General features: G+C 32.4%; 2 protein-coding genes across 2 annotated transcripts in view; one reads left to right on the top strand and one right to left on the bottom strand.

Moving 5' to 3' along the window:
• The window catches only part of LOC107020394 (3-hydroxyisobutyryl-CoA hydrolase-like protein 4, mitochondrial), a 34,135-nt gene extending 31,480 nt beyond the window's left edge, over nt 1-2,655 (top strand). The window contains exons 10-11 of the mRNA XM_015220736.2: nt 1,839-1,972; nt 2,460-2,655. Of these exons, the coding sequence (XP_015076222.1) occupies nt 1,839-1,940 (102 nt within the window). The 3' untranslated portion in view covers nt 1,941-1,972; nt 2,460-2,655. The remainder of the gene's footprint in view (nt 1-1,838; nt 1,973-2,459) is intronic.
• Nucleotides 2,656-4,406: 1,751 nt separating this feature from the next.
• LOC107018574 (strigolactone esterase D14) lies at nt 4,407-6,751 on the bottom strand. The gene is made up of 2 exons (XM_015219089.2): nt 6,141-6,751; nt 4,407-5,106 (listed from the first exon to the last, which is right to left on the bottom strand). Exons 1-2 carry the CDS (start codon nt 6,515-6,517, stop codon nt 4,677-4,679), a joined length of 807 nt encoding a protein of 268 aa, XP_015074575.1. The 5' UTR covers nt 6,518-6,751; the 3' UTR covers nt 4,407-4,676.
• Between the last annotated feature and the right edge of the window lie 12,667 nt (nt 6,752-19,418).

The following is a 19,418-nucleotide window of genomic DNA, read 5'->3' as shown; positions in this document are numbered from 1 at the left end:
ATTACTATGTATAGTTAGTTTTAGAAGTTACTTAGCAGTTAGCCAGTTACATAGAAGGCAAGATAGTTATTAAGGAAGACTGAATTTATTCTAGAGAATTTAGGATTTGGTTCTGCAGACTTGGAGGGTAAGGTACCTCGAAATACCTTGGTTGTTGGGTGAATTTATCTTGTTTATCTATTTGTAAATTTGTTCTATTAGTTGGTGGCGATATATATATATATATATATATATATATATATCAGTGTAAAATATTGTTATTTTCCTGTTGTGTTTGGAAATTTACAGCATAAGGTTGGAGAGTTTTTGGGTTCTTAACAGTATCTATATTGTATAGATGGTAATTTTCAATGTATGTATGTGTGTGTGTATATATATATATACACACACACACCTCCATAAACACTATTTATATAATATTCATACATTGCAACAATTCATTTTCCTCAATGAGCTGCTTTTTATGTCTAATATCGACTAATTTAAATCTTGTATAAACAATCTCAAATTTTACATATGAACTACTCTTGATATTTTGAGTCTTTGATATATTATTCACTCTCAAATTTGAATGTATTGGCAGTGATAATACAGGTATACTTAACCATAAACATGAATGTAATAGTAATTAACTATACTTAAATCCCTGAATACGAGACAACTAATGAAATGAAAAAATGCAAATTTGACCACTTCAGCTAAGAATTGAAGAATTTTCATCATTGTAACACTTTGACAAAGTGCTCTAGAGAGAGATAGAGAGGGGAAGATCATCCCTTCAGAAGTAAATATAGATAGGTGAAATTAGGGGGCCAATGGAGGATATTTGGATTCAATAAGAAAAAAATGAAAAGAGGAAGAAAAGAAGGCACTTCGCTTGTAATAACATTAGTGGGACAACCATTTTACATAACAAGTGATAGTTGGGCTATTTTGGTAAGGAATTTTTATTTAATGGACATTTTGTCTAATTATTTATTTATTGTCTTCTCTTATGAACTCTTAGCTGCATAGTCATTTTCATTAGTTCTATACGTATTCTTTTATTATTATAGAATTGTGACTAGAATTACACGTTCTTCCCGTGTTTTGGAGATTGTCTTAGAGTTATGATGTTGGAAATGATTGATTGAGGATGGTTGTGATCCAATTTGTTGATATTGGTTGGTTCTATATTTCTGAGTTAATTTTATTGAACAAGAAGCAACTATTTAACCTATTACAAAATGGCAGAAATGGTAAATTAATCTAAGAGATAACAAACTTCTAACAAACTTTGCCCACCTATACAAATTCTAGAAGAAGCATCTAATGAGAGAATCTTATGATATGTACAAAAGATGATAAAATGTAATGGGATATGAGTGAATGGGCTTTCTTGATTGATAATGTTGATCTGAATGTTGGGTCATGAATATTGGGTCGAATTTGATTTAGGAACAGGTCCTGCGACCTGTTTCTCTTCATTCTTCTGATGATACTTGACTTAAGGAACAGGTCCTGCGACCTGTTTCTCTTCATTCTTCATATGAGACTTGTCTTCAGATGAGACTTGACTTAGGGAACAGGTCCAGTGACCTGTTTCTCTTCATTCTTCATATGAGACTTGAATTTAGGGATTAAGACCTAGGCCTGGTTTTCATGACTGCGGCCTGGCCTGATTTTCATCATCATTCTGATAGTGGGTGACGGCCCTTTTTTGTACCAAGCTAGTAAAGGTGTAGTGGATCAAAGGTGATGATGTTTTTTATTCTTTATTTGGCTTGGCCTGATTTTCATCATCATTATGTTTTGTTGGAATTGAGTATTCCTAAAAATATTAAGGATTTTGTTTTCAGAAGCCAAAGTGGAAACCAAGTTGCTTGGAGGAAGTTGAGGACAGGGAGGTGGAAGCTCTTTTCGAACCTCTGGGCCCAGATATTGGAGAATTGAATGTGTGAGCATAATGCATATCCTGAATCTTTCCAGCGGGGTAAGGATTAACCAAATGATTCTCTTTTCATTACAACACAACTAACTAATTAATGAGGTATAGTTGGTTAAAAGGTGTTTATGTGAATACCTTCAACCACTCCATTGTATTACTTATTACTATTTTATACACATATATTTGCTTTTGGAGTCGCTATTTAACAAATGCTCCATATTTAGTTAGTATAAAAGAAGTTCAAGCATACACAACTGAGGTTAAAAAATTTGTGTCCCAAGTGTTCAAATTGTCAAGTCTCAGGCATGTATGTGTTTTGCTATTTTATTTTTTTGTTTGTTCGAATTTTATCAATTCGGCCTGGCAGATCTATCCAAATAAGCTCAAATTTAAATCATAAGTTTCATATATCATACGCAACTGGATAGATGTATGCATTGAGTTGCAATTTTTCATTTTGATCTCTTTAAAAACAACGATCATCTATGGCAGTGATTCATCAATCAATCTATTTCTTGTGTTTATCAAACAGGTATGACCTCTTTCACAGATAAAGATTGGCCTAATTGTTGGCGAGTTCGTTCGGCTTGTAACCTCTCACTTATGTAACTATTATTACAATATATATGTTCAATCACATATATGATATGCCATGCTCTCCGTAATGTTTTAAGATTTTTTTTTTCTATTTAACGGTAAAATTGAGTATGAAAATTCAAAATCATCTACTTTCAAATGTTTTTTGTTACCTTTGTTTTACTAATTTTATTGTTTACTGCTTATATTTACTGATCGTAATGATGAAGTCAAGAGAAAATCTTATATTTATGAACATAACGATCACTACTATTTAAGGCCTAAAAGAAGCAAAAACGGCTTAAGAAGACGTGGTTAATAGCAAGACATAAATCAACAGCTGCGTCATGTTGATAACCCTCAAGAGAACCACTTATAAGCTAAGGGGTACGATTTTGCATAACTTAACTATGCTTATTTCAACGACCATTAGCTTTACAAAACAATTCATACCCCTTTTCCTGTTCGGGAAAGAGATTTTCCAATTTAAGTGATACTATTGAACATAGATTATTTTATTTGTTCAGAGTTACCACAAAAAGTTGAGTTATGATGTTTCAAATTATCTTTTCTTTTTAATCTCCAATAAAAAATAATTCTTTACTTTGATCTACAAACTAGAAATTTGAATAAGAAATTATGTTGACCAAGGGGAAGGGTATTAGACATCCCTCGAGTCCCATGGTTCTAGCGAAGTCACTTTTATCGACTTAAATTACTTTCAGATAATACTAATATATGTAATGATTTGTTCTGATTTTTTATTGTTGAACTTTTATAACCGCATTTTTTATCTTGACATTTAGAAACATAATTGTATTTCCTTCTTCACATCGCACCCTAATAATTTTGTCTGTAAGTCTTACTTTAAATTAACGAAAGTTATTATACTTTTAGACAAGGTGCATCACTGCAACCTTGAGTTTCTTTTAAATGATTGAAAAAAAAAATGTGGTTGAACATCCTTAATCACAAATATTTTTAATGTGCCTAAAAATTCATCTAATGTTAAAATCAAATATTCTTTCCTTATAAAGAATATAAATTTAAAGTAAAATAACTTGAATATAGAATTTAGAGTGTTACTCTTAGGGGGGGGGGGTTAACTTAAATTAAAGGTGCGAAAAAAGCTCTGGCTGGGTGGAATGATCATGTAATTGGCCTAGGGTTAGGGTCTGAGTATAATTCGGGTATTGTTAGGCCAGTACGCATTGATTGTTGTCTATTTTGTTGTTTTAGACCAAGCCAAAGACATTGCAATAAAGGAATGCTTAGGCCTTTTAGATTTTTCAAACGCTTGATTCCAGGTAGGTGATGGTTGTTTATTTCTAGTGTATGTAATGTTTGCATGTTAACTGCTTTATAGTATTACCTGTGCAATGGGAGATACTCGAAGGGTGAATATAAAATGACATCATGTTGATAATCTCATGCAATGAAACAATTTATTTTACTTGTGGCTTCAAGTGTGGTTATCATTTGTGAGTGTGATTGTGCATGTTGGTTTTGATTGTTGGTTGGCTCGGGTACCACACCGGTACAAGCATGCCCACGCTTGGTATGAAATATCATATCGTTGGCTCGGGCACTACACTGCTAACTTAAGTACCACACCGGTACACTAACAGTTTGTGTGTGAGTTCCATGAGAGAATCGATATATGCTATTGTGATCACATGGAACATGCTTCGTGTGTTTAAGTCGAGATTTGTGACTAGAAATCTACTTGTTGATATATGTGTTGGTTTGTATTACTGTATTTTAGTTTCCTATTTACATCCATATCTTAGATGGATGGATAATTGACATAACAAAATTGTGGCTAGCTAGTTGTGCTGCTTTTATATGGTGGAGAATGGACAGAACAATTTATGTCGTTGCTACGCAATCTAAGATTATTCAATTGGCTAATAGATTAATGTATTTATAGTTATTCATGCATGATTTACAAACAAAGACCCCACAATAGAACAAATTTCAATCCTTGTCACAAATTTCAATCATTCAACCAGATTGACAAACTATGCATTCAAAACACTATTAGCCCAAACTATGACACAAGCAACCATACAAATCATCCTAACAAAAAAACCAAGCTAGCTAGTATCATCTTGTATCCAATAAAGGTGATGGATACAAGATTACTACTACATTATTCCACAAATGATTTGTTCTAAGAAGTTAAGATTCTATGAATTACATCAAGGAATTCTTGATGAGCAGTGAGCTGCGGAAAATGGCCATGAGTGTTGATGATCTCAACAGTGGATTCTCCCTTGATAGTGTTGTGCATGTAGGTGGGAACCGAGTTTGGAACAGCAAAATCAACCTTGGTTTGAATTATGGTACATGGGGTAATAACCTTGTCAAGAATGTGTCTATAGTCACTTAGGAAAACAGTTTTGGCTAAAGGTAATGCAATTTCAACTCCCATTCTTTTCAAGCATTTATCAAATTTGTCAACAGAAGGAGGATCACTTGGATCCATAGCTATACTAGCAAAATTTGAACTCCAAACATCATACTTCTCCTCAATGTTTTGAAACATCTCTTCCATCTCTGGTATGTTGAAACCTCCCTCGTATTCTTCTAGGTTAATGAACCTGCACAATTCAAAATTTATACTATAGTGATGGAATAAATTACGTATATATATATATATATATAGTGGTTGGAGGATAATGTTTCTCAGGATAATTAATCCTAGGATAACTTTTTTTGAAACAATTTTATAAGCATTTGCAGAAAGAAAGAAATTAGAAGTCTTTTTGACACATACTAAATATTCTTGTAGAAATAAAAGTAAGAGAAATAAAAAGTTAAAAATTAAATAAGTTTCCTATGCATTATATAAATCATTCTTTTTTCCAATTAACAAAAAAAAGGTACTATCATCTAAAATGAATCAAGGAATAGAAAGAGGAGAGTAGGATAAGTAGGTCCTAATTTATTTATTGGTATAGATGCGTTCAAAGCAAACAAAGGATATGAAATATCTAGTACTAATAACAAACTATGTACCAAGTGACAAATAAAGATAGTAGGATTAATTATTCTCTCAGTTTAACAATAGTTGTTCATAGTAAAAATAATTATCTAATAATATTTATCTAATTTAGAAAATCAACAGATAATTTACTTTTATATCTATTTAACCCTTACAATTAAATACTACTCCCTTCATCCACTTTAATTTGTCATGTTTGTACTTTTCGAAATTCAATCTATTTAATTTTCAAAGTTAAATTAGATTACATTAATTCGATATTTTAAATAAAAAAATTAGATATTCAAAAACTATACAAAAAGTACTATAAATTGCAATTTTTTACATATTAATATGATGAAAAAATACATCGTAAAATATTGATTAAAATTTGTATAGTTAGACTCTAAAAAAAATATATATTGTAAAATGTTAGTAAAAGTAGACATAGATAGTATTTATTATCTAACACATGTCTTAAAACATAAGATTTTACTGAAGTCAAAGAATAATATAGTAATATCACCCTTATATTTTGTTATTTTTAAGAAGTATATCGAAGAACAACTATTGTTAAGACACTAGAAAGGAAAAAGGGAGTAAGAAATTAAAGTGCAAAAGAGTTTAGTAAGAAGAGAAAAAAAGTATAACCTTGGAGAAGATGAAACAAGGATGAGCCTTTTGAAGAGTGTAGGTCTTTTGATAGAAGCAATGCAACCAATGATGCCAGACATAGAATGACCAACAAATATAAAAGATTCCAACTTCATTTCATCAACAAGAGCTATCAAATCATCAGCAAAAGGCTCATAGGAGGAGTATTTTTCAGCATCAAAATGATGTTTTAATAGATTAGCACCAGAAAAACACCAATCAAACAAAACAATCTTGTAAGACTCACATAATTTGGGCAATATTTTATCCCAAACTGATTGATCTCCTCCATATCCATGTGCTAAAATTATTGTTTCTTTTCCTGACCCTATTATTCTTCCATTCATATTTCTTAATAAATCCAATATCACCATTTTCTACTTATGCTATTCTAACTATACTTACTATATATTTATATATATAGCAAAGGGAAGAGGTTTATTGGCCGGCCAACACTATATAATGCAACGTATTGATTAGTGGGTGCAGCCGGCTCTTTGATATAGACATCATTCAGTCCTAGAGGCGGAGCAAAGATTAAGAGTTAATTCTAAATTTTCTTTTAAGAAAAAGAGAGTGGGTTCAGAGCAACAATTCTAGCGTGAAAGGCATTTTTAGGGTCTGTCAATTTTATTACGGATTCACAAGTTAATATATGTACATATTTATTTAATTTTCTAGTATGAATACATGGTCAACGAAAAAGCTATTAAATTCGTCTGAACCCCTAACTAGCTCCACCTCTTCTCCATATTAATTAATGTGACACTTTTCGAATATCGAGATTCAAACAAATCTAACTTTGATGGTAATTTTTTATATATATTTTGGATTAATGTCAATTATTATGTCTTATAATAATAATTTTTACCTAGTTTATGAATATATAAATTTTATTTAAAAGAATAATTGAAGATTTTTATGCAAAAATTTTTTAACAAACTTAAATTGTTCGACTCTCAAAATATAATATATCTCGTATAAATTGATATATAAAGAGAGATATTATATAAGTGAGTGGTAGGTAAATATAACAATATAGCTTATCTACTAAAAGAATTTTTCTCTATATATTTATATTACTATATTATCATAAATGGTTGCTTCCATTATAAATACAAAACCAGGACCATTCTAATTTCTACCTTTATGTCGAAACAAACGCAAGTGCCACATTCATATTATATCATTCATTTACTTAATTAAGACATCAACTTTGGTCTTAACTAACAAACAATATTATATACACTAAAATTTAAAATTTAAAATCTAAAATCAAGTGGAGAATATCATGTTGACTGGGTATAAATCAACAACCTTTGTCTATCTTGTCTCAACTATAGTCTATACCTAACCTTATCACAAGTGGTGTTATCCTTTATCAAAAATTTACATTATCTATATGTATAATCTGAAAAATCAGAATACATACATGTACACATATTATCAAATGACACCACTTTGCAAAGTCTTCATGTATAGCTCATGAAGGGGTTATTTGGTTGCATGTATCGAAAGAAATAGTTCATGTATTATGTATGATATTATTTAGTACTATATTTGATAGAATTTTTTAATCTATATAATACTAATACATGTATTTAGTTATACATCATACATGGTATTATAGAGTGTTACAATTAATATCTTTCATTTTGTGGTATTAATAAGACATACGATTTAATACCATGAGATTAATATATATAAGGATAAAATTCCCTTCAAAAACATTTTGATCATTTTATTTATTTCTTTTTATGTTTTTATTTGTACTTGTAAAAAATTTATTTAAATAAATTAGGTGATAAATTTTATTATTTAGACAGAGTTGTTTGTTATTATATAAATTAAGTACAAAAATCAATACAATATTTTAAACGTGAGTTGTTTAATATATTCTAATTAATATATTAAATATTTTGGATACTATTTCTTACCGAAATAAAATGATAAGATGGTGAGAGAATACATGATCGACTTTTTTTTCTCATTTACTAACGAAAAGAAGTTGGAGCGTAATTTTTAGATCAATAATTTTCCAGGGGAAATTTCATAGTGAAGTGGTCAAAATTTTGATTATGCCTCGCATTCGAATTTTAATTTCCATAATTAGAAGCGAAAGTCTCCAATAAACACCACTTCTAGCAGATTCAATTGAGAAGAAACATATTTCAACGGATGATGTTTTTTTATAGAAAATCACATGAAAAATAAATTTAAAAAAATCTTCAAATTACAAGAACTTGTATAGTCTCAATTATCAAAAAAGTTCATGATAATATTTTTGGCGTATCTCATAATAATATGAAGGAGTGACTTGATTTTTGTAGAAACTGTCAATTTTACGAAAAAATCAAGTAAAATGGTGAAAATTATTAACTTTTGAATATTTGAAGAGTATTTTCTGCTAAGAATAATATTTTAAGAATGTAACCTAAAGATTGAAGTACAATCTAAGGATAATTTTGGCCTAAAACTCACTTGTGTTAATACGTAATCTGATCGCTCAAAAAGACAGTCTCCCTTCTAAATTTAAAAATAAATTAACTTAATATTTTTCATATTACCCTAATTATGAAAAATTTATTAATCACGCATGTGGGTTGGTAAATAATAGTTAGGGCCTTGATACTAAAATAAAATAAAAAAGAGAAAAAAATTAGTATCAAATTAATACTATTTAGTGGAAAATTAAAAAAGAATTTTATGACTTTGATTTTAGTATCACACTTAGTTATCAAAAGATAATAACTTAAAAATTAATGTAGGATAGAGATTTTGCGGGTTTGGCAATCGCTCTGTTTCACACTGTTTGTCATCGCTACATATACTGTAATTAAACTTTTCAATATGATGATTTATGTTAATAAGATATTTATTTTGATATTTAGTGTGCAATTTTAAAAGTTTGGTATTATATTTTCTTATAAATATTATAACACTATATATATAATTGAAACTTACAAATATTATAAAGTAAAATAAAATAGTATTAATATAAACTAAATCTCATTTAATATCATCTTGGGAATTGCTGCAGTATTGTTTAATACTAAAACTTAATTTTGGGTATTTGCTTTTTACTATATCTTCGTATTTCTGCTTAGCTTTTTGCTTTTTGTTTTTGTTGGTAAGAATATATTTTGAACATTTTAATTATTACCTATTAGATTATGTTAACTTTATGGTAAATACTTGTCTTGATTGAATGTCTTTCGCATGTCAACATAGGTTAAAGTGCATTGGTTAAAGTATTTTATTCTTAATCAGAGATTTCGAATTTGATTCTTGGATATGTAGAAAATATTGTTGGGAGTATCACTCCGAATGAATTCAATGTAATCTGATTTTATTTTTCTTGAATATTTTGTATGTCCAGGGTTTGCCATTACATTATAATTTATATATTTTGAAAAACTTAAAATTATTATTTTATACTATATATCAATTATGATTAGACTGAATTAATATAACACACTTTACTAAATCAAACTTAACAATAATGAATTATAATAAATTATTTTGGCATGATAATGTGACATATAGTAGAACAACGATGTAAAATTTATCTAAAAATTTATTTCTTAATTCGCTAAATGCTCATCTCATGGAACCTAAATCCCCCATAATTATTTAAAAAATTGAATTATCAAATCTAATTTTTTTAATATGATAAAGTACCTTACCATGAACCCCTATAGTCAAGTAGCACTTTATTTTTCTTGTTTAATATTAGTATATATTTCCTCGTGCCACTTAAATGACAATTTTAATGTTATTCTAAATAGAATTTTTTGAACTTGAATATTATTTTTAATTAATTTTATTGTTTCTATTTTACTTTTAGTAACGTGAGAATATGAATATATTATTTCTGTGTCTTACTCCCTTCGTTTCAAAAAGGATGGTCTATTTTGATTTGAAATGGAGTTTTAAAAAAAAAGACTTTTTAATATTGTGGTTCTAAATTAAAGTTATGTTAAATGTACCAAAATAGTCTTTAATATTGTGATCTTAAACATGTCACGTGAAAAGTTAAAGTTAAAATGTTATCAACAAAGGAAAGGGATCATTCATTTTGAAACAAACTAAAAAGCAAATAGAAACATTGTTTTTTAAACGGATGAAGTACTTTTTTTAAGTTTATTTTAAAAGTATTTTTCTTTTTGAAATTGAAGGAATATTGATTGTATTGAAGTGTTAACCTAATAAGGGAATACATGAGAGATATACATAGGAGATATAGGAAGGAGTACTAATCCTAATAGGACTAGGATTAAGGAGTACTAATCCTAATAGGACTAGGATTAGTACACAGTAAATACTAATATTATTTAATACTATTTATTTAATACTATCTGTTATTATCCCCCCTCAAGCTGAGCTGAGCGGAAGCGAACGGAAGCTTGGAACTGAGGTAATCGTGCTGTCGGCTCGGGAGAGGCTTGGTGAGAATATCAGCCGGTTGTTCTTCAGTGGGTACATACTGCACAGTCATGGTGCCGGCCTGAACTTCATCGCGAACAAAGAGACAATCGGTATCAACATGCTTCATTCTGGTGTGTAGGACGGAATTCTTGGCCACACAGATGGTTGATTTGTTGTCACAATAGAGAGCAGGAACAGTGTGAGTGGCGCGGAGTTCGCGAAGAATATATGTGACCCACATGGTCTCAGCAGCAAGAAGAGCAAGGGCGCGGTATTCAGCTTCAGTCGAGGACCGAGAGACCTTGGGTTGTTTTTTTGTACACCAGGAGATCAGGTTCGGTCCCAAAAAAACGAGAAACCCCGATGTAGATTTTCTGTCATTTTTATCATTCGCCCAATCTGAATCTGAGAAACCCCGAAGCTCCAAGTCCCCGGGTCGAATGAGTAAACCACGACCAAGAGTGCCAAAAATGTACCTGAGAATGCGTTTTAGACAATGGTAATCATGTTCACTTGGTTGATGCATGCGCTGAGCAACTCGGTTGACAGCAAACTGGATGTCAGGACGGGTAATGGCCAGATACTGTAGAGCCCCAATGAGGCTGCGGAAGTGGGTGATATCGGCAAAGGGGGTGTCGGCTCCATTCGTAGACGAAGAGACTGCCATCGGTGTTGGTTGACTGGTGCATTTTTCCAGTCCAGCTTTCTGCAACAGATCTCGAGCATATTTTGACTGATGAAGAAACAAGCCGCTGCCTGTCCGAGAAACCTCCATTCCCAGAAAATAATGTAACGGGCCAAGGTCCTTCATTTTGAAGGTAGTATGCATAGCTCGAGTGACATCCTGAATGAGAGCTGCAGTAGAGCCTGTAATAATGATATCATCTACATAGACAAGAAGAATGACTGTACCGTGTGCTGAATGTCGAGTAAACAGACTCGTGTCGTGTACGCAACACGTGAAGCCGAGTCCCTGGAGGAACGTTTTCAGACGTGTGTACCAAGCACGGGGGGCTTGCTTGAGCCCATACAGAGACTTCTGGAGTTTGCAAACATGTTGAGGGAAGCGGGGATCAACATAGCCCGGTGGTTGCGTCATGTAGATAGTTTCATCAAGCATGCCATGAAGAAAAGCATTGGAAACATCCAACTGATTGATGAGCCAATTGTTGCGCACGGCGAGTGACAGTACCAGGCGAATGGTTTCCTGCCGAATAACAGGACTGAATGTCTCGGAGTAATCAAGCCCATACTCCTGATTGTAGCCTTTAGCAACCAAACGAGCCTTGTACCTGGAAATACTGCCATCCGCATTGTGTTTAATTTTGTACACCCATTTACAGCCCACTGGGTGCCGCCCATGGGGCTTAGGTACAAGAACCCAAGTTTTCTGATCAGTCAAAGCCTTAAACTCGTCATCCATAGCATGACGCCAATAAGCATTTTTTGAGGCAACAGAGTAGGTTGTTGGTTCACTATCGGGAAGGGGTGTATTTGGTAGTATGGTAGCCTGAAAGGTTTTGGGTTTAAAGATACCGGCTTTGCCACGGGTTAACATGGGATGAGTATTGGGGGGTGGCACGGGCGGTGGTGATTCGGGGGTGGCCGGGAAGGACCCAAAACGGATCGGGCTGGAGATGTTGTGGGTATGGGGTGGTTCGGGTTGGTTGTGAGTGTGGGTGGTGGTTGCGGGTGTATTGTGGGTGACGGTCGAAGGGGTGATGAGGGGTGGTTGGGTAGTGGGTGGAGGTGTGGGGGAAGGTGGTGAGGGACCCTGTGAGTATGTTGGAAAAAGGGGAAGGACGCCAATGAATGATGTATTTGTGGAGGAGGAAATAGACTCGTAGGGAAACTCATTTTCGACAAATTTGACATGACGAGATATGTAGACTTTATGAGTTTGTGGGTCAAGACAGCGATAACCCTTGGAGGTAGGATGATAGCCCAAAAAAATACAAGGACGGGATCGGGGTTGTAATTTGTGAGTAATATGAGGGCGTAGCCAAGGGTAGGCAAGACACCCAAAGACGCGGAGGTTGGTATAATTGGGAAGTTCTTGGTAAAGGAGTTGATAGGGTGATTTGTTGGAGAGAGTGTGACTGGGCATTCTGTTAATGAGGTAGTTTGCGGTGGCTAGAGCTTCTACCCAAAAGGAGACAGGGAGATGAGATTGATGTAGAAGAGTAACCACCGTTTCAATGAGATGGCGATGCTTACGCTCAGCCACCCCATTCTGTTCGGGAGTGTATGGACAGGAGGTTTGATGTATAATTCCCAGGGATTGCAGAAACTGGCCAAAGATGTTATTGACATATTCCTTTCCATTGTCACTTCGAAAAAGTTTAACATGAGAATTGAATTGTGTTTTGACCATTTTTTCAAAAGTGACAAAGGTGGTGTATGCCTGTGATTTGTGTTTTAGTGGGTACAACCAAGTGTATTTTGTAAAATCATCCACAAAACAAATATAATAGCGAAAACCAGCAAATGAAGGAACAGCAGTAGGACCCCATAGGTCAGAATGAATAAGTTGAAAAGGTGCAGTTGTACGCTTCTCAGATAAAGTAAAAGGTAATTTATGAGATTTAGCAATTGAACAGGAGTCACAATTGTTTACATGAATGGAAGAAAAACCTAATTGAGACATTAAAGAATTTATTATTTGAGTAGACGGGTGACCCAGACGACTGTGCCACAACAGACTGTGGCCATCAGCCGAAAGAGCCACCGGAGCCACAGGAACGCTTTCTGAAACTGGGTGGGCAGACGAACTTGTGCCAGGAAGAACGTACAGACCATGCTCACAGGGGCCCTGAAAAATCACCCTCTTGGTAGTATTGTCTAGGATCTGAAAATCATTAGAGGTGAACAAGAGTGAGCAATTATTGTCTTTTGTGAATTGGTGAACTGAAAGGAGATTGGATTTAATAGAAGGGACGTGGGTAAGGTTACCTAGGTGAAAGATAGCGGTGGGGGTTTTAATGGTACCCGTGCCAGTGTGAGAAATATTAAGGGACTCACCGTTGCCAACAGTAATACCATTGGAGCCATGATATGGATTTGGAGCGTTAAGCTTGGATAGATCAGAAGTAACGTGCATGTTGGCCCCAGTATCCAACAGCCATTCAGAGGAAGGGCCGGCTTGAGATGCATAATTGGCACGGTTATCACTATTTCGGCTCTCCTCATACCGAAACCAGCAACGAGCAGCGGTGTGTCCTGTTTTCTGACAGATTTGACAAGTTGGACGATCCCGCTCGTAAGTGCCCTGCCCGCCGCTGGAAGATGACTGCCCGCCGCTGCCGAAGGAGTGCAGGCTGTTGTTGCTGCCGTGCTGCTGACCGTCGTACGGCGGACGACTGCCCTGCCGACCGCCGCGCCCGCGGCCTCCGCTGTTTCTGCCGTAGCCGCCGCGGCTCCCCTGCCGGCCGCCACCACGCCCCCCGCGATAGTTCTGGCTTGCGGTGAGGGCGGTGGCCGGCTCCATAACAGCGGCTTCTCGGAGAAGAAGTTTGCTCTCCAGATCCACGTTGATTTCTTCACTTTTTAGCCACGAGGAGAGAGTAGCCAGGTCAACGGGCGTTGGACTGATGCGAACCGCCTGTTTAATGGAGGAGTAAGCTGATGGGAGCCCCCGAACGACGCACATGACGAGGTCTTTGTCGGGAATGATTTCGTTCACGGTGTCGAGGGCTGTGATGATGGTGGAGACCTCGTCAAAATACTCCGCCATAGTTTTCGTGCCTTTGGTAATTGTGTGGAGACGATCACGCAATTGAAAAATATGAGAGTGGGAAATTGATGCATAGCGTGTTGCGAGGGCCGTCCACAGGGCTGAAGCAGTTGTGTAGGATCGGACGTGTTTCTGAACCGTGGGAGAGATGACCGCAATCAAACATGATCGGATCTGGCCATCCACGGCTTTCCAGGCGGCATGGGCCGGATTGGTTTTTTCTGATTTGTCCGTGGCGGTGATGACTGCCGGCGGCGGTTCTGTGCTTCCATCGACGTATTTCAGAAGGTAATTGGCCTCAAGGGCTGTAAGAACGGTGATTTTCCATGTAGGGTAATTTATGTCTGATAATTTTTCGAGAATCAGGGCATGAAGATGCCTGAGAAGGAGTTTAACGCCAGAAGGAAGTGAATCGAGACGATCCACCTCGGTTGTCATGGCTGCCGCCGCCCAAGAGAAGAGAGGGAACGATCGGTGCCCTAAAGAGAGGAAAAAAAAACCTAGAGAAAAGAAGATCTAGGTTTTCCGGCTCTTGATACCATGAAGGAATATTGATTGTATTGAAGTGTTAACCTAATAAGGGAATACATGAGAGATATATATAGGAGATATAGGAAGGAGTACTAATCCTAATAGGACTAGAATTAAGGAGTACTAATCCTAATAGGACTAGGATTAGTACACAGTAAATACTAATATTATTTAATACTATCTGTTATTAGAAATTGACAACTTTTTGATTTTATTACTTACATGACATGTTAAAATTTTAGTGCACTATACATTTTTTATTTTAGAGAATAAAACTTCAATATTTTTTTACCTTTTGGAATTCCTTTTGAGAAAAATTTTAAAAAAAAATAGTTATTTCTTCATCTAATAACAGTTGTTCAATATATTTTTTTGAGTGTCCAATAATATGTTTCCACTTTATGTAATCAATGAATAATGTTAAACTTAGTTCATAATTTATCCTTATCATCAATTATATATATATATATATATATATATATATATTTCTATTATATTTTTCAAAAATATTGTATTTATTATATCACTCCTTCTATCCAACAATGATTGTCCACTATTGACTGATAGATATTTCAAGGAACAATAAACAATAGGGGTAATATTACCCCTCTATTTCAAAATAATTGAATTGTTGAGATCTTTGCCAAAAATATTTGTCAAATAATGATAAATTATATGGACAAACACTATTTGTCAAATTTTTTTTCAAATATTAGTTGGAAAATTTATGGCCAAACGGGAATGTTCTTTCAATTTTACCATTCATCAGTTAGTATCAGAATTAGTTATTAATTAATTTTTAATTATTTTAATCATAAATTTGACAAGACTCCCTCCGTCCACAGTTGTTTGTCATGTTAACGTCATGCACAACCTTCAAGAAAAATTTAATACAAGGTATAATTCGACTAATATAACCCTACTATACCAAGAATATCAAAAGTCTACACAACTTTTCAATTGAACTACAGTATCATTAAGGACAAATTTGGAAAAAGGTGACTAATTGTTTCTTGATTATTTAAATAGACAATTAATCTTCGATATCTATTTTTAGTATACCTGTCAAACAATTGTGGACGGGGAAAGTATTAATAAGGTAAAAATGAAAAGTTATATCTAATTTATATTCTAATCTTCTTTTCTTAAAGGGTGTGAAACACTTCAACAATTTAATAAATTTAAAATAAAGGGGGTACTAAATTATCCTTTGACTTTATTAAATTTAATGTTTTGAAAAATGTGTTATATGATGATAATATTTTATAAGGATAAAATAGAAACAATAGATAAATTATCTCTCGATTTTTTAAATTTGATTAATAGTATTGAACAATTACTTTTAGTATAATAAACGATTATTAAGCAAAAGAATAAAAATGATATAGTAAATTATTTTTCTACTTATAATTTCTTTAAAAAATTATAAAATTAATAGTAGACAAATATTGTCCGATCGAGGGAGCAATAAATAAAAGGGATATGTGGATGGGATTAAATGGAAGAGAAGTAAAGCTTTGAGATGACTACTATTAGACGTAAGATAGGAAGATGAGATTTTTATTATGAGGCAGTTGTCATCATTTATTGTCCTTTTTAGTTTCTGTTGAAAATTTGCAGGACTAATAAATTTTTTGAGCCTGCGCCGGTCCCAATACGTTACTATACACTTTGAAAAAATGATTTGTGAGACGTATTTAATTTTAGTTGAAATTTAATTTTTTTATAAAATTTTTATTTAGAGGCTACTCTAACTTTAACCTATAGCTTATGTTTATAAAAAAAGACATTATATTCGCTTAAAAGGATATCTCAAATCATCTTAATTGAAAAAATATTCACTAATTAACACTTTCGAATTATTGATAAATCTTATGACAGAAAATCAAATAGGAATAAAAGTATACCCATATTGTTTTATCAATAAATAATCTTGTTTCTTCATTTTTTTATGATTATTTTGGTTTTCATATATTTAAAATTTATTGCAAACAATAACTGTTAAAGAATGACTAAAGTCTCACATCGGTGGTTAATGAGATGGGTAGACTCCTTATAAGGCTTGGACAATCCTTCTCCCTTTGAGCTAGCTTTTGGGGTGTGAGTTACGCCTAAGATTTAATTTCACATAATATCAGAGTAGGGCTCGTTTCACTCGATGTTGGGGCCTCCAAAACTAAAATTGACCTAATTTCACAATAACAAATATATATCTTTATCTAAAAATATTTATCCTAATAATTAATATGGAATACACCACTAGCATTTTGAGGTGGAAGGAGTAGTATTTCCGCCATTTCTTTTTATCGAGTTTTATATTTATTTGGCATTTTTAAAAATATTTATCAAGAGTTCATTTGATTAAATTATCCAGATTAATTAATTAAGAAAATAATAGATTTAATATTTCATATATTTTCCATTTTGTATAGGAAATAAGTAACTGAAAGTAGATAACCACATACGGCTTATCTCTCGATTTATTTCTTGTGCGATTTGATTTCAAGTTGATTGAGTATTATATTTGATGACAATTACTTTATAATTTTTATTGAAAAAGTAAATTTAAATATATTAAATTTAAAATTAATTTTTTTTTGAGATCTTTTAAATCAATTTCGATCTGTTGATATATAAAATTAATATCAAGTTAACCTTCTAACCAATTTGGAGCTAGATGGATTTTATTGACATAATATTTACCACAATAATATCTTAATTAATCAATTGATTATCCCTTCAATAGAGGAATATGTATTATGGGACCAAATAAGAATTGGACCACAACGTGCCTTAATTTAATTCAAAAAGGCCCATTCCGTACTTTATAATTTAAATGTTACCTCTCGAGTTTATAAAGTGAATTTTTAAAAATTTATTTAAAACAAGTTAATATTTGAAGTTCAAGAAAAACTATTGGAATTCTTTAATTCATATTTTTTATATAATTTTTAATTCCTTTATATCTTCTAGAAAAATAGTAATTATGTCAACGGAATGATTTTAGAAAAACTTTGACAAAGAAGTATGATATTTTCATTTCCAAATTTAATGCAAGAGAAGATGAGTATGGTCAGATTTGTAAGGGCTCGTAAATAAATTCGTGTTATAACTAATTCATTTATTACTATTTTTTTTTTGAAAATAAAAGTCCAACTAAATAGTTAAATAATTATATATTTTATTTTAAAATTATTATATTTATTCAATGTATGAAACAATCCGGAGTATATTTAATAGCTGCTTGAAAAGTGCTTGTTTGTAGGGTTTTCTTTGACTATTCTAAAAGATAATAATAATAATAATGATCCAAGAAAAAAGAAGACACCACTGGTTCACCTTTATTTGATTATGTTATATTTTTTAAAAATTAATTTAATAAATTTTTAAAATTAAATTAAATTATATTAATTTAATATTTTAAATAAAAAAAATTTAATTATATAAAAATTATTATAAATTTTATTTTTTTATGTATCAATATAATGAAATTATATTATAAAATATTATTAGTCAGTTTGACGCTAAAAAAAATTGTGAGAATTAAAAATAGATGAAGGGAGTACACAACATGGGTGGGCTCCTACGTTTGTGCCGCCCTAAATAAATGGGAAAAGTTGGTTGTTGGATTTGTTTTTGTGAATAGACAAATTGTAATATAACAAGACAAAAAAGCCTTTTTCTTCTGAGCAAATTAATACTATGCTTTTATTACAAAGTCTCAACACACGGATCCACCATGTCCCTTTCTTATTTGTCATTTCCCATTCTTTTAATTTGCTTCACCTTTTCGTTTAGATTTATTTAGGGATAACAACTAATTCTCTATTAGGATATAATAAGATCTATAATATATACGTAATGGAGAATTTACTTTTGAAAATACTTTGTATTTATAGAATCGAATAATTAAATTATTTACGAAGAATCATTCATTTTTTGATATGATGTATCCTTTCGTTATTTTCTTTCTAAACTGACGTAACCTTTTGCTTAGTTAAAATTTAAACATTAAATTCAATTTTTGAAGAAACAACTTATTCAAAATAAATTACAAAAAATATAACCTATATAAAGGTAAACTTACTCAATTAAATAGACTTCTAAACCTTAAATAAGATTCATGTTGGTCTTTCTTCACAGATGTGGAAACATCCCATCACATATTACAACTATCCTAACAATCACAACTCATAGTGATTGTGCTTGTCCTTCACGAATATTATTGAAAAACTCACATAATTACTTAGATACATTTTAGTTTGCAATATTATGAATTTTATCAAATTTTAATATTCAAATATATCCAAGTACATGTATCTTGTGATACATGGAATCAAAATTAGATATAATTTGATCTAAATATATTATACTCAAGTGGATTCATATGTATCTAAGATACACAACAAACCTAGCTCACCTCCCTTTCGTCTCGCTTGTCACTTTCCTATGTATCTGATATCCTAGATACATGAAAATTACATCAGCTACATACAAATATACATATCTAGCGTATATATAATGTGGTTCACATGTATATGAGATACATAACAAATTTCACTCGTTTATCTTTCTATTTTAGT

This window comes from Solanum pennellii, chromosome 5 (genome assembly GCF_001406875.1).
Source record: "Solanum pennellii chromosome 5, SPENNV200".
NCBI lineage: Eukaryota > Viridiplantae > Streptophyta > Magnoliopsida > Solanales > Solanaceae > Solanum > Solanum pennellii.
Note: the sequence above shows the minus strand (reverse complement) of the source record. Positions and strands in the feature narration are given on the sequence as shown.

Bases quoted from the DNA above. Each gene is read 5' to 3' on its own strand.
- LOC107018574 (XM_015219089.2), bottom strand. From the start codon at position 6,517: ATGGTGATATTGGATTTATTAAGAAATATGAATGGAAGAATAATAGGG. The intron at 5,107-6,140 runs GTTATACTTTTT...TGAATTGTGCAG, and splicing joins CTTGTTTCATCTTCTCCAAG to GTTCATTAACCTAGAAGAAT.